This window comes from Alosa pseudoharengus, unplaced genomic scaffold, assembly GCF_046254945.1.
Source record: "Alosa pseudoharengus isolate Yale_2024_CS ecotype anadromous, Long Island Sound unplaced genomic scaffold, YU_APseudo_1.1 YU_APseudo_1.1_scf_8, whole genome shotgun sequence".
NCBI lineage: Eukaryota > Metazoa > Chordata > Actinopteri > Clupeiformes > Clupeidae > Alosa > Alosa pseudoharengus.
The window spans coordinates 8,980,850-8,999,847 of NW_027468870.1; the positions used below are offsets into that span (position 1 = coordinate 8,980,850).

Below are 18,998 nucleotides of genomic sequence, written 5' to 3' on the forward strand. Positions count from 1 at the left end.
AGCTTCACAATTGTGCTTGGGATTGTAGATGACAGTAGTTCTGACATTAAATTTGTGGTTGTGGTTTCTACAAGTAAAACAAATGCAACAGTGCCTCTTAGAAGCGTAGGCATGGTGACAATATTAATAGCTAAGCATGGCTAATCATACACTGACACACATGGAGAATAGCTTAACAGACACTACTACATGAAATTACCAAATATCCACTTAAATCTAGGCATACACGTTATTACACTGATATATTAAACCGTTATAGACACCAAATTATCAAATTAGAAACATAATCTCAGTCTTACACGGCAGGAAAAGTTACTAATTATAAGTTAACTTAACCGCGGTAGCGCGGTACACGTGGTGCACGCTATAAACGCAAACGTCGGCAAATATGCGGTTATTAACAATGACATTCTGCAAACAAACATTAAACCAGTCCTGCACAAACAAGAAATGCCAACACTTACGGTTTCTGAACACACAAACGGCACAAACAGTCCACAGAACAGAAGGGGTTCCTTTCAAATCTCTGCCTCCCCATCCACTGGTCTGTGCATGCAACCCTCTGACTCGCACTCCAATTAACTGCACAAGTGTAGCCACGAGGGTTGCACGCACAGGACGCATCGATGGCCAGCAGGAGGCTACCTGGTCATGTGAACAGTCTCTAGTCCTTCACAACACTATCTTTAATATTATTTTCAAAACAGGGTGGCTATTGAGGGCTCTGGCTCCAGTCATTATTGTGGCTACTGGCTATTATTGGCTTGATTTGGTCATGGGCCAACGCTAAAATACGTTTAGAGCACCCGCTGAGATGGCAAACAATAAAATAAAAAACAAACTAATCATAGACTGTAAAAATGCGCTACACTTGGCACTAAAAACCGAATAGTTTATTTATAGTTCGACTACGGATATTTCACGTCATGTTCGAATGCACATTTGCAGCAGGACAGCAGGCAGACCCACTGATCTATAATAGATCAGTGAGGCAGACCGCTCTTAGTTAGAGCCGCTGTGTTATCCAATGAAATTAAGTTGCGCTTCAGGCCGACTCCACTCGGACTCCATGCGCGTTCCCGATCAACTTTTTCTTCTTCTTGTTATGAGGCAAGGACTTTATGTGCATTATCGCCACCCTCTTACTGGAGGACGACTCTCTTTTTACAGAATATCCAATAAAAATCGACGTTGGTCCATGCGTCATTTCCAGCTTTGTAACTTGGCGCATGGTCAGAGCCGACTGGCGTTGACTATGAATTGGCCGGATTTACTAGCCTAGCCTCCACCATTTATTTGTATGGAGGGCGGGACTTAGTCACTCTCTCCAGTTATATATAATACCTCCATGGGCGCAACAGTCAATATCCCGCCGGTAAAATAGCATCAGCGCCCAAGATCCGCCCACAAAGTCACTTGCGTTTTGCGCGAAGACACTTCCGTTTCAGACCATTAAAATAGGGCCCATAATAGCATTGGAACATGCTTTGCCACCACAACTCAGTTATTTTGGGGTAAGCCGAGCTATATGAAATTATTATTTTGCTGTCAAGTCTGTTTCATAACCCAGAATTTAGCCTACCTAACAAGGACAGCCCAACGCAGCTCACTTTGCTATGATTCGTGACACATTCTAACATCTTATTAACATTAATGTTCCAACTCATCATCGACTCACCTGTTGTTACGGAAGATAAGTAGTAGTCTACTGTCAAGTGTTTTTAACAGATGGCTACTTTGAATTGTCCTGCTACTGCTGCTGCACTACTCATGATTTGATCAGAACCACTTCCTGACTGGGCCAATGGTTGTAGATTGTGTAGTGCAGTAATTGGTTCAGTCCCTGCTTTATCGTACTAAAATCGAAAACAGCAGCAATCGTTTTTTTTGTTTCTTTTACTTTTCACTGAACGGAGCTGGAGGGGGCAGCAGGGTGGCCAAGCTTTGACCAATGGTGGCGATGGCCCCCCCTGGCCACCATGTAGCCACGCCCCTGAAAGTTTGGGAAACACTACTCTATGTAATCTGCACTAAGGTCAGAGGTTTACCAGTTTGATACTGTAGGCTTGATACAATGCTACCCTTTCAAGTCATGAGGACTCAAAAGTGTTTTAAAAAACTAGCATATCATACCACACTTGAAACATTAACAGTCTGTTATATAAGGACAACCTAGATTTATTTTACTATGAAAATAAACTAAACATGGAGCATGAAGTGAATATTTTCTTCATGATGGATTTCTTCAGGCCTTTGCATTTTCATCATCCATCAAGTATTACAGTTTTCAATTGCTAAGATACATTTTATATGAAATTGTGATCCACTTTATCTTCATCTTCATCTTTTGGCATAGTAGAAGTCATCTCTTGCATGTGTTACCATTTTTTCATTGGTTTCTGTTCTGATGTTTTTAAACACCTTTTTTCAGAACATTTAAGTTAAGATAACTCAGAAAGACTACAAAGTCTGTTGGATTAACTGAGTTGAACAAATGGGAAAAATCTGTTCACAGTTATCAGATATTGTTTGCATAATTATACATCTATAATATATGTGTGTGAAACTCCTTTGCAGAATTCTTTAATCAGCAATCACTCCTTCCTTATCCATAAAAGATATCACCTCTGTGTTGCAATTTATCACCTCTGGACAAGTATGCTATACTCAATGACAGGTAGATCTTGTTTCCTCCCAATGCTGTGATATGCTTGTTAACCTTTTCACACATATAACTATGGCATGGACAATCGCCAAAAATTAGGGTTGAACCTGCCCATATATCGAAAACTATGTTTTGCATGTTGTTGTCCATTGTCAAATTATGTGAATGTGAACCACAAGTTGTGTTGTTTGAAGGAAAGATTAGCTTTTGGTGAATAATTTCAGCAAAATTCCAGATTTTTTTTTCCAGAGGTGGAACCCACAAAAGACACTAAATGATAGATGTCAGATAGTGTTATCATAGCCTACTTCCATTCTTAGAAAGTGGCACAACATTATGGCAAAATTAGTCTAAAGCGTAAATATATGATTGACATATTTAAAACACATCTTTGATTATGTTGCCAACTTAGAGGCATGGCTCATAGACATCTGAGTCATCCAGTTGATAGACATTCTCTATTGCCATTTCCCTGGAGAAGAGTCCCAGACTGCTTCCAGTGTTGCTGTAGATTACTGAGGGGTCAGAGGCCTGGTTTCTGTCCGAAAAAAAAGTGGAATGAGCTTTTATTAGCTCTTCTAAGGGTTACTGTAATTGGCACAATACCAACACAAATAAATAAGGACGTTTTGTTTTTACAAGTCACACCAAGACATTTTTGGAGCATGTACTGTATATTTTATTAAAAAATAAACTTACATCTGAACATTCGGATCCATTTTTCTCCATCGATTTCCTATAAAAGTAGTGTTTTCAATTCAGTTTTGTACAATTCTGATGTAATTTCTACAGAAGGACATTAAGTGTGTGTTTTGAACAGTAAAACAATGAAAAGTTACTGTAAACTTACTCATCAGAAATACAGCCACCACAGTAACAACCACCACCACCACAACAACCAACAAGACCACAGCCACCAGTACTCCTGGGTGATGAGAAACCCTTTGTCCTTCCTACAAATATAATGAAAAGCAAGTATGTGTAATGAATCATTTCAGTTATCACATTTATTCATTTGTTTATTTATTTTTGTATTTATTGATTTACTCACAATTTCACTGTACTGTAGTGTTGTGTCAGTTGGTTCAGTTAGGATGGTGCACTGGTGATCTTTAAATACAGGAAGGAAGAAAAACTTGAAATTAACTGAAAATACTGAAAATAACTTTGAAGAACTGTCCTCTACACAATATGGCACATACATTCTTTATAATCTACATTCTGTCATCACTCTGTTGTTCCTCAAGAGGCCAAGTTATTTTCAGTAAAGAACAATCTTGAAGGGCAATTGGTCATCAGTGAAGTTGGGCCATTACCTTTGGTGTGAGATTCGGTGATAGAGGATTCTGATGTCATGCTTTGAAATGATGGATTAGGTGCTGAAGAGAAGATATTTCATTAATTGTCTAAAACAGCACTGGGTCAATTTTTACATCTGTTGTATCACCTCTACTAATATTCTCGTGGAAAACATTGATTGGTAGTGTACATTTGAGTTTGATTCCAAAATGCTATATCTCCATTTTTAAAAAGTCATGTAATTTATTTGTGTATTTCAGGTAATATCAATACATTTGCAATTGTGTTGTTTTGATTGAGTACAATTCTGTATTTACTTGGAAAACAAAATGTAAAACAATTATTCATGAAAATTAATCAAAATCGAGGATTTAGTGTTTTGGAATTTTATAGAGTTCTTACTTTTTCTGATGAGAAGGCGGATCAAATACTTTTCATCATTAAACCATCCAGGAATGTGTATGCGGCAGAAGTATTTTCCAGAATCAAATTGAATTGAATCATAGATAGTCAGAGAAACATTCCCTGTTGTTAAATTGCCCATTAATCTGTATCTGTCAGATACTCTAGAAATTACTTTATGCCCATCAGTTATCAGAATGTTGTTATTACATCCCATATTTGGTATATCGCCTGTTCCCCAGCATATACTTATTAGGCCATGATACTGTGAATTGTAGTAGCATGGAAGGGTGATATTCTCTCCTACAGTGCCATATACTGTAGTGCCAGTACTTAAACCTGTAAATTAAAGAGAATGATCATGGTCATGTTGTGTAATATATTTTAAATTAGATATATAAACTACCTTTACATACAGTATGTTTAAAATGAAGGATAATTAATGTAGGATCATAGCACAAGTACTTACATATGAGCAGGGGAAAGACAATGGAGAATAAGCAGATGTAGCGGCAGGCAGCAGGCATGGTAAGACTCTCCATGTCTGTTAAGAGTGTTTTCTTCATGTGAGTTAGCAAAGCCACAAATAAACTTGCCAGACACATGACTTCCTCTTAGATGAGGTCATGTTTTTCCTTTCCCTGCAGGTGAAGTATTTCCCTATTTTCAAGTTTATGTTTCTGAAATGCTTTCTTGGCCTTTTATTTAATTGAGTTTTAAAATAGAATTGATAAGATTTTCATCAGCAACCACCTGAGGCATCTGTGTTATGTCAGTTAACTTCAGCATGCATACTATAGGAAGTCATTAAAACTGGAGAAAATACATCTCCTTCAAGGAATTACATTTTATTTAATATTCCTAGTTTGCCTTTATTGTACATACATACGTTGGTCACAGAGCTAAAAAATAATTCAAATGTAGTTTTAATAACTTGAATACAACATTCCCTTTTAGAATCTACTGTACACTTTAATTTTTCACAGAGGATAGTTTTCATGGACACATTTCCCCCAGTTTAGACAACCTAATTATTCAATTTACTGGCATGCACAGTCGTCTTTTATCCCAGATGTACTGTTAACTAAAATATCTTTGTAGATTAAATTTACATTTGAACATACACATCCCATCATTCAAACATATACCTCCCATAACATTACATGTAGGTTAAATAATTCATTTAGCTGATGCTTTTATACAAAGCGGCTGACAAATGAGTGCTAACATTCAATCTACATTGCAAAGCAGATCTTAGTGTAAATTAGTTTTGAACTTGCCATGATTAATATGAACTGTATAGGCTATTATGGCCGACCTGTAAGGCTAGTAAATCTGGTAAAACGATCACACAGTAAAAGTTTTCTCGATACACAGAAAATTTTGCAATGACACTCTGGGCCCTATCACGACAGTCTAAAGCGCATCGGGGCAGCCGTGGCCTACTGGTTAGTGCTTCGGACGCTTCGGCCGGTTCGAACCCCGACCAGTAGGCACGGCTGAAGTGCCCTTGAGCAAGGCACCTAACCCCTCACTGTTCCTCGAGCGAGGCTGTTGTTGCAGGCAGCTCACTGTGCCGGGATTAGTGTGTGCTTCACCTCACTGTGTGTTCACTGTGTGCTGAGTGTGTTTCAGTAAAAAAAAGTAACATACAAGAGAGTGCGGTTTCCTCCACTTCCAAATTGACATTTTTTACTCGCACCCAAAATACTTCAATAAGTACATGAGTGAGCGCGCCTATATTGCTGAAACTGAGTGTGTTTCACTAATTCACGGATTGAGATAAATGCAGAGACCAAGTTTCCCTCACGGGATCAAAAGAGTATATATACTTATACTTTACTGACTTAGTCACTCGTCAAAAGCTTATTCAAATTTAGTAGGATGTCCAGTCCACATTGGGAGTGTTTTCGTTATCAAATGTCAAGCGCATGGCGCAACAAGGTGTTCCTAGGTTTTTTAATCAGTCATGGGTGTGTTTGGGGCGTAACATCATTTAAACCAATGAGAATGACATCTGTCATTCCCTTTAACGGCGCAAAGCGCGATGTCAAAGAATGCATCGGTATTTTGACAGTCAACGGCGCATTTGAAGGAGGCTGCTTGCGAGACCGTATGAAATAGTCATTCCACTAAACCTATAGCCTTCACGCATTTGCACTCGTCTATTATTTAAACTCATTGGCAAAGTGAAACTAACTTCACCATGGTGTGTCAGTCAACGACAAGACAGTTATATGCAGTAAGTTACTTTCACTATTGACTGACTATGGGTTACCATCGAAAACATAGGCTGGAAAAAGTAACACTTACACTAATATTGCTCAAATGACTGAAGGCAATTTGTAATGTTTTGCATGGATGTGCGCTGGTGTGCTTTCATGGATGATAGAAGGATGTTGCGTGCACTTGCCAATATGACTGTTGACAATGCACTCTTAAAATAACATATAAACAACTTGCCATGGACTTCTGACCAGGTATACAATAGCGATTTTTAGACAATGCGCTAAGCCACTCCCTAAGTTGTTAATTGCCACACCCCTGAGTGCATTGTTTAAAAAATAAACGTGCAAAATAAGAAAATACACTTTGCGCCGGGTGGAAAACGAGTTTTACGCCATGTGCCAGGGTGCAAAATATGGCCCTTAGTTTTTGTATATCAAGAGAATATGCACTCGCTTTACTAAGTCATGCTCTCATTTTAAGTATAAGTATATATACTCTTTTGATTCCGTGAGGGAAATTTGGTCTCTGCATTTATCCCAATCCGTGAATTAGTGAAACACACTCAGCACACAGTGAGGTGAAGCACACACTAATCCCGTCGCAGTGAGCTATACCTGCAACAACAGCGGCGCTCAGGGAGCAGTGAGGGGTTAGGTGCCTTGCTCAAGGGCACTTCAGCCGTGCCTACTGGTCGGGGTTCGACCCGGCAACCCTCCGGTTACAAGTCCGAAGCGCTAACCAGTAGGCCATGGCTGCCCTTTTTACGGAATTGTGAACTCGTTCTACTACATAGTTTGCTCATTTTATTAAATTGTCCACTCTTTTCAGTAAATAGTGCACTCATTGTACTAAACTGTGTGCTCATTTTACAAAAAATAGCACAATTTAGCTAAATGCTCGAACAATTTTCTAAGTGCTTTCGAAGTGCTTTCTACACACATAAAAACACACACATGCAGGCAAGCAGGCACACGCACACACACACACATACACAAACACACCCCATTACCCCCACACACCCACTCACAAGCGAACACACACACACACGCACACACACACATACTGTAAAAACACACACATGTAGGCAAGTAGACACACGCACACACATACACACCCCATTACCCCCACACACATGCACACACTAATTTACATACACAAAAGTTACAAGAGTAGGGGATGGAGTAGGAGATGGAGACAAATTGACATGTGTGATTTATTTTTGCGGAGAGAGACTGTGCACATGCATAGAGACTGTCACAACCATAGACTGTATAATATGTCTGGTCACAACCATACAACGTCAGTAGGCAGCAAGTGCGTTGGGTAAAAAATGGTTCAATATAAAACACACACTAAGGGAAATATCCTAATGATGATGGCTTGTCTTCCTCTTCAGAGAACTGAGATTACATTTATAACCATGCTGTTTTGGGACATTTACACACAATATGTGCAGCACATACATTACAAAGTAGAAAGGAATAAAATAATTAAAAAAAACATTCAATGGCTCTAATTTCTTAAAATCTGATTTCTATGCGCTCTGTCAACAAGTCCTCGATTGTTTGACAAACAAAATCTTGGGCGCACAGCTTCCCTCTCTAAAGACTTGAGAGAGGTTGCACACTGTTTGAGTTTCCTGTTGCCAAACAGTTCACAGACTGTTTTACTGCATTGTAAGCATAACACTGTGTGAGTCAACGTTTTTCAGTTCCACTCTGTGATTGACACATGTGTCTTTGGCCTAAATAGAGCCACTTGTTCTGCATGCACAAAGCTTTTACTGAGAGGCACCAATCTCTGACCAAATAATGTCTGGTATTAACATCAGTGTTGTGCTAACATATAGGCTATGGTCAGAATACTAGTCAGACTCATCTGGCTTGTACATCTACAAGAACCCATTAGATAAATACAGAGCGCACTAACTGTCCCAAGAGAATACACCATGTTGGGAATAGTACACAAATCCCAAGAATAGACTTGATATTTTCATGTTTGTTTTCATAGTCTCCAAAAAAAATCAACCAGGTTAACATCCTGAGAAATAAGACTGGAGGAGTCTCAAATGGGTCATGAAAATAGTGTCTGGCATTGAAACCCCTTGAATATGTGGTCTATAAAACTCCACAGCAGAGTTTTGGTTTGGGGAGGAGCATGGTGGCTTTGGTCCATGGTGCAGATGTGTGATAACTAGGATGGTTCCACAGGAGGGCACTGTGAGTCTTCCCCAATGAGCCACAATGCACAACAAAACTGAATATAATGGTTTTCTATTGTCAAATGTGAATATTCTCTTTACAAAATATGATCAATATAAAATCATATTCTCATATATATAAAAACGTGTATCAGAGAAAGAGAAGGAGAGAGAGAGATTATGACAAAATGACACACTTCAGTCAAAACAGACACTGCTGTGATTAATAAAAAACACATTTGTGAAAAAAACTAATTTTAGGAAATAGCATGTGCTAGATTTTTGGCCAGACATTGTTATGTAAGGGATAATTTAGATGACAAAAAAAATAGTGACAAACCCACAACATTCTTCATGATTAGTTTAAGATATATAATGAGAATGTACACAAATAGGGCTACTATAAACTTACCAAGCACTGCACAACACTGATGCTGCAGATTGAATATTTCGAGTATTTATTTTAATACAGTATTTGTTATAGTAATCAACCAACAATAAAATCAATGAAACAAATAAAATCTGTAGACAAATAAAAATTACTGCATGAAGTACATACACTTTGACTCTGAAGAAAAACTACAGTAAAAGCAACAAGAATACTGTAACTATTCATCATCTCTCCCTCTGGCTGGATCAGGCCATATAAGATTTCATCCACATCACAGGCTATGTCTTCATTGGCAAGGCACCGTTGGAAGACCTGGGCCTCCTCCTCTACCTCCTTCTCCTCTTCCACTATACCTCTTTCATCTCCTCTTTAAGCTCCCCCTCTTATTCTCACTCTTCTTCTTCTTCTTCTAGATCCTTTTTTATTTTTGTTGAAGACAGGTAAACTCACCTGCTGCCTTTTATAGCACACCTGAGTGCTGCGTTTTCAAATTAGCACATGTGTGCTTCCACAACTGGTGGATGTGATTATCCAATCTGTTCATTAGTGTGGTCATTGGCAATCCGGGGCTTTGTAATGACAAGGAAGTAACCTTACAATCCTTATCTGTGTCTAAGGTGTGAAAATGTGTGTAGAGTTTTACAAATCACTGTGTGTAATGTTTTGCAAAAAGGGTGAAGCAGATATTGTGTGTAATGTTGTGCAAATCTGTGGAGGTGTTTTGCTCCTTGGAGTAGAATTTTGCAAATTGTGTGGACATTTTTTATTTTAGTGTGTAAACAATCGTAAAAAACTGTAACTGCCAAAAACAGAGCGCTTTAGACAGCTCATGCTCTAATGAAGGCCATTTGCTCTAAGTGGGCATTTTTCGCTGAGAGACAGTTATTCATGGAACCCACCCCTAACTCCCACTGTGCATTAGAGAGATTAAAGCACATGGTGGCTCCTCTGTACCCCGAGGGCTGCCACCTAACTCAGTTAAAATCACAAGAGTGCAGCGTTTGATGTGAGCACAAAAATATGTGTTTGTTCCTTTTTGTCACACCGCCCCAACCCATAATGCCAGGCACAAGGATTAAAGGCCTTAGAATAGTGTGGGTAAACATGCTGAGGGCTGCGTCTGAGGAACAGTTGATGATCTCCTTATTTATTTAATTGAGGTCACACATAGTCTTCCCTCACAGGGACACACAACATGGTGAATACAAATGCAGAAACTCCTGGTCATATAACGGTTGCTAATAAGGGGCATTGCAAGTGTTTTATAAGCCTATTTAGATACGGATTTGTATGGTATGACAGAAATATAAGTATGAACAATTCAGTATATTTCTTGTGACTACCATGAACGTCTAACAAAGTGTATGAATGACAGAAATGGGTGGTTAGGGAATTGGACTTGTGAGCTAAGGGTGGCTGATTCAATCCTGACTGTAAAAATGTGGGTATAGGGGGAGTGATTAAACAGTGCTCTCCCACATCCACATCCACTTGAGCTTGTTCCCCAGACGCCGGTTCAAGGGCTGCCCACTGCACCGGGTATGTTTGTGCGCTCCTAGTATGTGTGTGTGCTCCTAGTGAGCTCACTGCTCCAAGTGTGTGTGTGTATGTGTGCATGTAATATGTGTACACTACACGGATGGGTTAAAATGCAGAGGACAAATTTCCTACAGGACAAATAAAGTATAACTTAACATAATTGCACAACTTCTAATGTATTTCTCACATTACAATATTACCTTAGTGCTTGTATTACATCAGCTGTCTGTTAACTAACTATGAAGATTCATGAATATTACAGTGAGTGAGAGAGTGTGTGTTTGTGGAAGAAAGTGTTAGATGTTTTATTTTTTCTATTTAATTTGGGATAGTTTAGTAACCTGACTCTCGCCAGATGAATTTCGTTCCGCCTAGCTCCACTCATCCATCTGGGACCAATCCATTGGAGTGTTGCTTCAGAAGGCTGGGCCTAATCAAAAAATGCATGCATATGATTGAATAAGCCACTTGTCCGTCATCTATTGACGTGCTACTTTAACCACTCACATCGAAGCAAACCCGTGACGCTGATAACAGTCACAGTCGCTTCTACGCTATGTCACATCTATGAAACTCCCGCCCTGCGTCCTGATTGGCTGTACCATAAAATCGGGTGCAGAAATCACTCTCAATGGAAGAGGTCCCAGATGGATGTGAGTGAAGCTAGGCGGAGCTAAGTGGAACGAAATTCATCTGGCGAGAGTCAGGTTAATAGTTTAGTACAGATCACCATTAAAGGGGCAATGTGAAGAATACTGTTGCATTTGAGTTATCTTGAACTTTCCATTACATTTGCGATGGTACAATACCCTTCCATTGACTTGCATTGTATTGCATTGGGGTACAAAGTGTTATTACAACTGAACAGGGTCCGAAGCTAGCTGTTCAGCATGCTAACTTTTGTGGCTATCTGGGCAACACAGAGTGTAGATGTTTTTAAAATTGGGTCAAAACAGTTATTTCTTTAAAATTGTTGGTCAAAATTTTACTGTGGATAGAATGGGGATGGTTGGACGTACCAATTTTCAGTAGAAATCGCTGTCCTTTAAAATGTCTGTGTGCATCCCCAATCTCAGCAGGCAATGCCTTCATATGGTTGACTGCCTGGTTTGGACAACAACCTCAGTACTGGAGAGGATTTCATAAAATGCAACTAGTCACGTTAGTGTCAGTCTCAAGTCAAGTTTATGTGTGACAGTATTTTATGACGCTCTCTGATTGCTTGTGTGTGTGTGTGTGCGTACAGTATGTGTGTGTGTGCGTTTGTGTGTGTGTGTGTGTGTGTGTCTGTTCATGTGTGCATGTGTGTACGTGCGTGCGTGCATGCTTGTGTGTGTGTGCATGGGGGGTGTGTGCATGGGTGGACAATGTGGAGATCCATATTATTTACAAGGTGGCTCTTACATGAGTCATCTCCACTTGTGACTAAGGACATTTTATCCTCTCTATGTGGTAAGAGGGAGTGATGCTTTAGGAAATATTTTGCATGACTGTTTCTCATGCTTCTCTCCAGCCAGAATGCATGAATGCATGTTGTTGTATATAGCATAATTTAATTATATAATGCAATAATATTTATTGTTATAAATACTATATATTAAATATATATTACTAAACACTTTCGTATCAACACACTATACTAACTTGACACATGTTCCATGAAGTTGTAGATATAAAAAGGAAATAGGTACTGTATATAGTGTGTAGGATTTGTTTCATCATTTACCCATAACAGTTTGTCTCAGTCATTTTTCATGCCACTGTGATGTTTCACACCCTGCAAACCATTATAGACAGTCACCAGACAGTACAGATAATCCACAGTGTGAATCACTTTATCTCTTGGTGTCATAACAAATAGCAGTGAATGTGTTTCTGTATATTTAAGAGGAAACACTAAGTGGGGCAGTGCATGTTGCTCGCACACCAATCCATGGCACTTTTACATGAATCACGGGAAGTGCTCACTGTTGAGACACATAAGTCATGCTGAGTAGTCACAAGTCGCCCATCTCTGCCGAGGGCAACACCATCAATCCTGAAACATTCTAGGGGAAAAAATCTCAATCATCACCGGGGCTCTCTAAAATAGACTATCCACAACAACAGGTTGCCACTGTGTTTTTCTTTATAAAAGAACTGGTGCAGTAACGGAATTGGAATGCTGTGGAGGAAACACTCATATAATCTATATTCCGGATGTCCCCTTACTCGCTCTTTGACTATACCTCAGAGAAATCTGTCTATTTACCATGTAGAGAATCAGATGTTGCAGCAACAGATTTATAATGCTACTGTCCCAGAACATTCTTGGTCGGTAACATGGCAACAATGTGGCACTGACAAAGTAATAGAAATACAATCTTCACTGTGTACATTTTCAGACAGCTTATTACAAAGGTTTCAGACCTCATTCAGGTGGCACTTTTGTCAGTTCACCTTATACTGGAGAAATTATAGTGTACACTATAGAATTTGCAGTGCATGGACATTTCACAGGGAATAATAGTACATAGTAGTGAGTCAAATGATTCAGTTTGAGCAGAGGTGTGCTAGTGACGTCAGACAAACTCAAAGAAGGGAAAGGATAATGAGTCATGGTTTGGTGCCATAATCTAAAGAAGAGATATATTTGGGGCTTGATGTGAAAAGAAGAGAACACAGTGGAAACTAGCGGAAAATGGAGAGAAAATAAGAAGGTGGAGAACCAGGCTGGGTCCAGTAAGTGGAGATTAGTAGATTCACTGCTTTAATGACAGTGAATTTCATTCCTGGAGGATGAGCTGGGGTGGGTGAATGACTGAGGGCCAAGCTGGCAGCGGTGAGTGCTGACTCAGCTTCTGTATCAGAATGGCAAACACCCAAATGAGTTGAGCAAGGCAAGAGCACATCCACATGCATCTTAATTGAGCTGTTGGTGCCAAGTCAAAACACTTCACATTTAACACTCCCCGTCTTTGTGCCAAATAAATTATCTTCTGTCTCTGGACATCTAAAAATTATATACCCACCCTTTCAATTCTAAAGCAAATCTAATTGAAAATGCTATTTACTTCAAGGCATGCATTGAAAGTATTGTAAACAGCAGATATGTGAATGAAACTATAATGTAAAAAGTCCATCAACTCAAGAATTCTGTGATACTACTTTCTTCATAACTTTAATAATATCAGTCTTTGCATTATTAAAGAGGGTAGTAGAATGTGGCTTTTTATTTGAATGTAGCATTTTATTCTAAATGTATTAATTATGACATATGAGATCCTGATCAAACAAACATCCCCCAATCTTTCCTCCAATTAATAATCATATCACTCCTTGCACCGTTATATCACAGCAAAGTGATAGTAAATTTGGATTTAAAATATAACACTTTCAGTGCCATCAGATACAAAGTCAGTAATAGTCAAATGATGCCCTGGCCATTTTACAGGCTCATGTACACTGACAAAATATCAGTAGTTAGTCAACTGCCTGGTGTAATTCACAGATCTCTGTGCTCATATAGGCCGTTTCTCACTGCTGAATCATTTGAAGTTATCACGACTCATGAATAAATGTCTCATTTCTAGGAAGTGTTGCCTATTGTCTGAAGTGAAATAAAATGTAAATGTCTGGTCTTCTGAAGGGGATATTCATGCTGTAGATATGGTAATATTACTATATTGATATAATATGACTCAATCATTATGAGTCAAGATGGTTCATTACATGTGCAGATGCTACTTTGTCTGTACTACTTATGTTCTCTTGATTACCTGTCACAGAAAAGGAGAGTCTGTTCCATATTCATGATGATGCTTCAGCATTCATTCATTGCCAGAATTAATTCTCATTTAAACCTCTCTTCCTGGCTATATTATTTATTCAGCATTCATCACGACGCTATCCATGCACTTACATGCCGATTTTCAAACCAGTAATTTGCATAACAGCTACAGCAACTCCTTAATTGAAAAAGGTCATTGGTGCTAATGCAAAAATTATAGTCCTGTATTATTCTCCCTATAGCCTCCCTACATGCATGCATGCATACACACACCAATGTCAGTGTTTCCCATAGAATTGAATTACATTTGTGGTGGTAGGTTTGCAGAATTAACTTGAATGCAACAGTTTTTAACAAATTATAGCAGTGTGGTTATGATGCTAACCAGATTTAAGCACAATTTAGTACAACCTGGAAAATCATTGTGTGGGGCTCGGTGTTGGGACTCACTATTGTGGTGGTCCACTAGCCTAGAAATCTAGACGCACCCTAGCGGCGGCAAATTAATTTGCTCAGCTTGTACGTCTAGTATCGAACGATAGGAATTTCTATTGGCTTAACACCGTGGATGACGGCCAATCACAGCGCTCTATTTCGTTAGAGAGTCTTAAGGCGGGCTTAACAGGATAACGACATCCTGCGACGATGAACAACAAGGAAGGTGGCTATGGCAAACGAAGAGCGGTTGTTTGAATCGGCGTTGGCGTCAACTTTGAAGGAGTTGGACTTGTGCTTTTCTTTGAAAGTAGATCAACACAATGCACTTAAGTCATTCCTTTTGAAGAAGGATGTATTTGCCGTTTTGCCGACCGGATACGGATATGGTCGTAGCGCTGGCCTATTGCATGCCTAGGCAGTTTGAAAGACAATTCTCTGCCCGCCCCTTGGATTAAGCGAGGTGAATGATTCGATGCCAGACTATACATGTCAATGATATAGGATGGCCCGCCAGGCTAGTGGTCCACCACAAATATGTCAATGTATGGGAAACACTGAATGCTTTAGCCATGAAGTCAATATTGGGGGGGGGGGGGGGGGGGGGGGCCATGGTGGGTGAAATCAGTTCCTTCCATTCTGTTATATCTACAAATTAATGAACACATGGGGTGATTTGTTGATGTGAATATGTTTTCTTTTAAACAATAATGTCTAATAATACTGTTTTTCTCATTTTTGCATGCCATTCTATCTGATGCCATTGAAGGTTGAAGAAATTACAGCCATAACTATAATCATATTGTAGTAGTTCATACAGTGTACGGTAATGATAGCAGTACTAGAGTAAATACGGTAATGGTATTGGCCACTCTCGCCTCGGGCATTTCTGTATCAGAACTGAACTACGAAGTAAACTGCACTTACCGTGGCTCCGTGTCTCCGTGTGCTATTATTCATGCACAGATACTACAGTGGCGACGAGGTAACAAAGTTAAAGAATCCACATCAGTGAAGGGTACTGAAAATATCTGACGAGTGAAACTCCTTGAAAAGGCAACGTTCCGCCTGTTTTTCTGTTTTGAAAGTAACCGAAACTGCTAGCTGCTGAAAGCTTGCCATCAGAAAAAGGGACAGATCCCTGAAAGCGCAAGAACGCCCTCCTGTGGTGAGTGAATATACCGCGAAAAAAAAAAATCGTTTTGCAAGACAAAGCAAGTTATAAAAGAAAAACGGAGATAAACAGGAAGAGCCAGGGAAAGAATTGTGCTGAAAGAGTGGAAATTACATAAATAAAACACTTGAAGAAATGGCATTGATAGGAAGAGTCCCAGAATTTGACAGTAAGAAAGAAGATTTTGATTCATATTTAGAACGATTTGAAAGATGGCTGTCAGCAAATGAGATTGATGCTGGGAAGAAAGCAGACGTGTTTCTGAGTGTTTTGGGTCCCACTGAATATGGACTGTTGAAAAACTTGATTGCACCTCAGAAGGTTACGGAAGTGTCATACGACAACATCACGTGCCCTGTCACTGCATTTTAAGCCTAAGCCCATTTTGATTGCAGAACGATTCAGATTCTACAAAAGACAGCAAAAGCAAGAGGAAACAGTGACTGAATACATTCTTGTACTTAAGAAATTAGCGAGCACTTGTGAGTTTGGACAATTTCTCAATGATGCTCTCAGAGATCAATTTGTTTGTGGTCTCTCAGGGGAGGGATATCACAAGCGGCTATTATCTGAAAAAGATCTTACATTCAAAAAGGCCTGCGATATTGCACTTGCTCTTGAGTTGGCTTACAAAGACACAAAAGAATTGAGAGAACATGCTGATAAACCAAAAGGGGCAGTTCACAGAGTCTTCAACACTTCAGGTGACCGGCGGCATCACAAGAAGAGTAGCAGTTCATGTAACAACCGGCAGGAGGATGTAAGAGCTAAACATCACTCGTCTACAGAGAAGAAGCAGAAGTGCTATAGATGTGGCAAGGACAATCACCAGTCAACTGAATGCTACTATCGCACCGAAACATGCCACGGCTGTGGAAAAGTCGGACATCTAAAAAGAGTCTGCAAGAAAACAAAGCATAGTGACAAAGCTCAAATGGTGAATGCAACTGGAGAAACTGATGACTCAGATGATTGTAAGGATGACGTACTGCACCTGTTTACAGTGTACACCGCTCAAGGAAAAAAAGATGGAATTTTTGCCAAATTAGAACTAGCTGGTAAACTAGTGAATATGCAAGTGGATACAGGTGCATCCGTGTCCTTGATTCCAGAGTCTCTCTATCATGAGCAACTGAAGAACTGTTCTCTGCAGCCAGCAGCCATTCATCTGTCTTCATACACAGGAGACACCATTCCTGTGCTTGGGAAAATCCTGGTGCCAGTGAAGTATGAGGGACATGAGTGGAAGCTGCCACTTGTGGTGGTGAAAGGCAGTAAACCGCCATTACTGGGAAGAAATTGGCTGCAGAAGATAAAGCTGAACTGGGGAAAGATCTTCAGTCTTCAAGGCTGCGAGAAAAATGAACAGCTCACCTTGCAAGCAATGCTTGAAAAGCACAAAGATCTCTTCAAAGATGGATATGGTAGGATCAAAGACTTCAGAGCAAAGATTAGAGTGCAAAGTGAGGCCAAGCCCATTTTCCACAAACCACGACCAGTACCTTATGCGTTGAGGGAATCAGTGGAAAAAGAGCTTGAACGCCTACAGAAGAATGGCATCATAACACAAGTGGAAAGGAGTGAATGGGCGGTGCCTATTGTCGTTGTACCAAAGAAAGACAAGGCAGTGAGATTGTGCGGTGATTACAAAGTGACCGTGAATCGATGCATACTCCCAGAAGAATATCCACTTCCAAATGCTGAAGACTTGTTTGCTACTCTGGCCGGCGGAACAGTTTTCAGTAAGCTAGACTTGTCCTTCGCTTATCAACAACTGGAATTAGATCCAGAGTCAGAGCAGTATCTTACAGTAAACACACACAAAGGCCTCTTCAGATACCATCGCCTTGCCTATGGAGTTTCCACAGCTCCAGCAGTGTTTCAACACACAATGGACCAAATACTGCATGGAATGGAGAAGGTTGTGTGCTTTATGGATGACATTCTGGTGTCAGCACCTACAAAGGAAGAACACCTAGCAATCTTAGATCAAGTGATGGCAAGATTGGAAAAGTATGGTGTGAGAATCAAGCTTTCCAAGTGGAGTCCTCAGTGGAGTACCTAGGGTACAGAATAGATGCACAGGGACTGCACCCAACCACAAGCAAGGTCGAGGCCATAGTAAACGCACCAGCTCCACAAAATGTTACAGAGTTAAGATCATTTTTGGGGTTGCTTAATTACTATGGGAAATTTTTGGCAAATCTGTCCACATTGCTGCACCCACTTCACCAGCTGTTACAAACTGAAACACCATGGAAGTGGTCATCACAATGTGAAGATGCATTCAAAGGCTGTAAACAGCGTCTCCTTAATAGCAAATGCCTTGCACACTATGATCCAGAGAAGCCTCTCAGGCTTGCTTGTGATGCCAGTCCATATGGTGTCGGAGCAGTAATATCTCATGTTCTTACATCTGGTGAAGAGCAACCAATTGCTTTTGCATCAAGAACTCTCTCATCAAGTGAGAAGAATTACGCTCAAATTGAGAAAGAAGCATTGAGCATAATTTTCGGTGTGAAGAAGTTCCATAAATACCTATATGGTAGAAAGTTTGTGTTGTTGACGGACCACAAACCACTTCTGACAATTCTAGGCCCCAAATCTGCAGTTCCAACTCTCGCTGCGCTCCGCATGCAACGCTGGGCCTTAATCCTGTTGGCGTATGATTATGACATTCAGTACAGACGATCCAGTGACCACGCCAATGCTGATGCATTGTCACGTCTCCCATGTAAGCAGGACACTGATGACGTTACAGATGATGGTGGAGTACTCTGTGTCTCACATGTTGATGAGCTGCCTGTTTCAGCAAAAGACATTGCAGAAGAGACAAGACATGACCCAATCCTTTCCAAAGTTCTTGATCTGACATTGTCAGGATGGCCAAAGTTT

General features: G+C 40.0%; 1 protein-coding gene across 1 annotated transcript; it reads right to left on the reverse strand.

The window, feature by feature from the left end:
- Positions 1-2,143: 2,143 nt before the first annotated feature.
- On the reverse strand, positions 2,144-4,912 carry havcr1 (hepatitis A virus cellular receptor 1). Its single transcript, XM_076273900.1, has 7 exons — positions 4,836-4,912; positions 4,367-4,705; positions 3,982-4,044; positions 3,717-3,775; positions 3,516-3,618; positions 3,365-3,401; positions 2,144-3,203 (listed from the first exon to the last, which is right to left on the reverse strand). The coding sequence occupies exons 1-7, from the start codon at positions 4,906-4,908 to the stop codon at positions 3,074-3,076; spliced, it is 804 nt and encodes a 267-aa protein (XP_076130015.1). The 5' UTR covers positions 4,909-4,912; the 3' UTR covers positions 2,144-3,073.
- Positions 4,913-18,998: the final 14,086 nt, after the last annotated feature.

Excerpts from the sequence above, each read along its gene's own strand:
- havcr1 (XM_076273900.1), bottom strand. The coding sequence starts at position 4,908 with ATGGAGAGTCTTACCATGCCTGCTGCCTGCCGCTACATCTGCTTATTC. Across the intron at positions 4,706-4,835 it reads TGTCTTTCCCCTGCTCATAT|GTTTAAGTACTGGCACTACA; the intron begins GTAAGTACTTGT and ends TTTAATTTACAG. Across the intron at positions 3,204-3,364 it reads ATGGATCCGAATGTTCAGAT|AAACCAGGCCTCTGACCCCT; the intron begins GTAAGTTTATTT and ends TTTTTCGGACAG.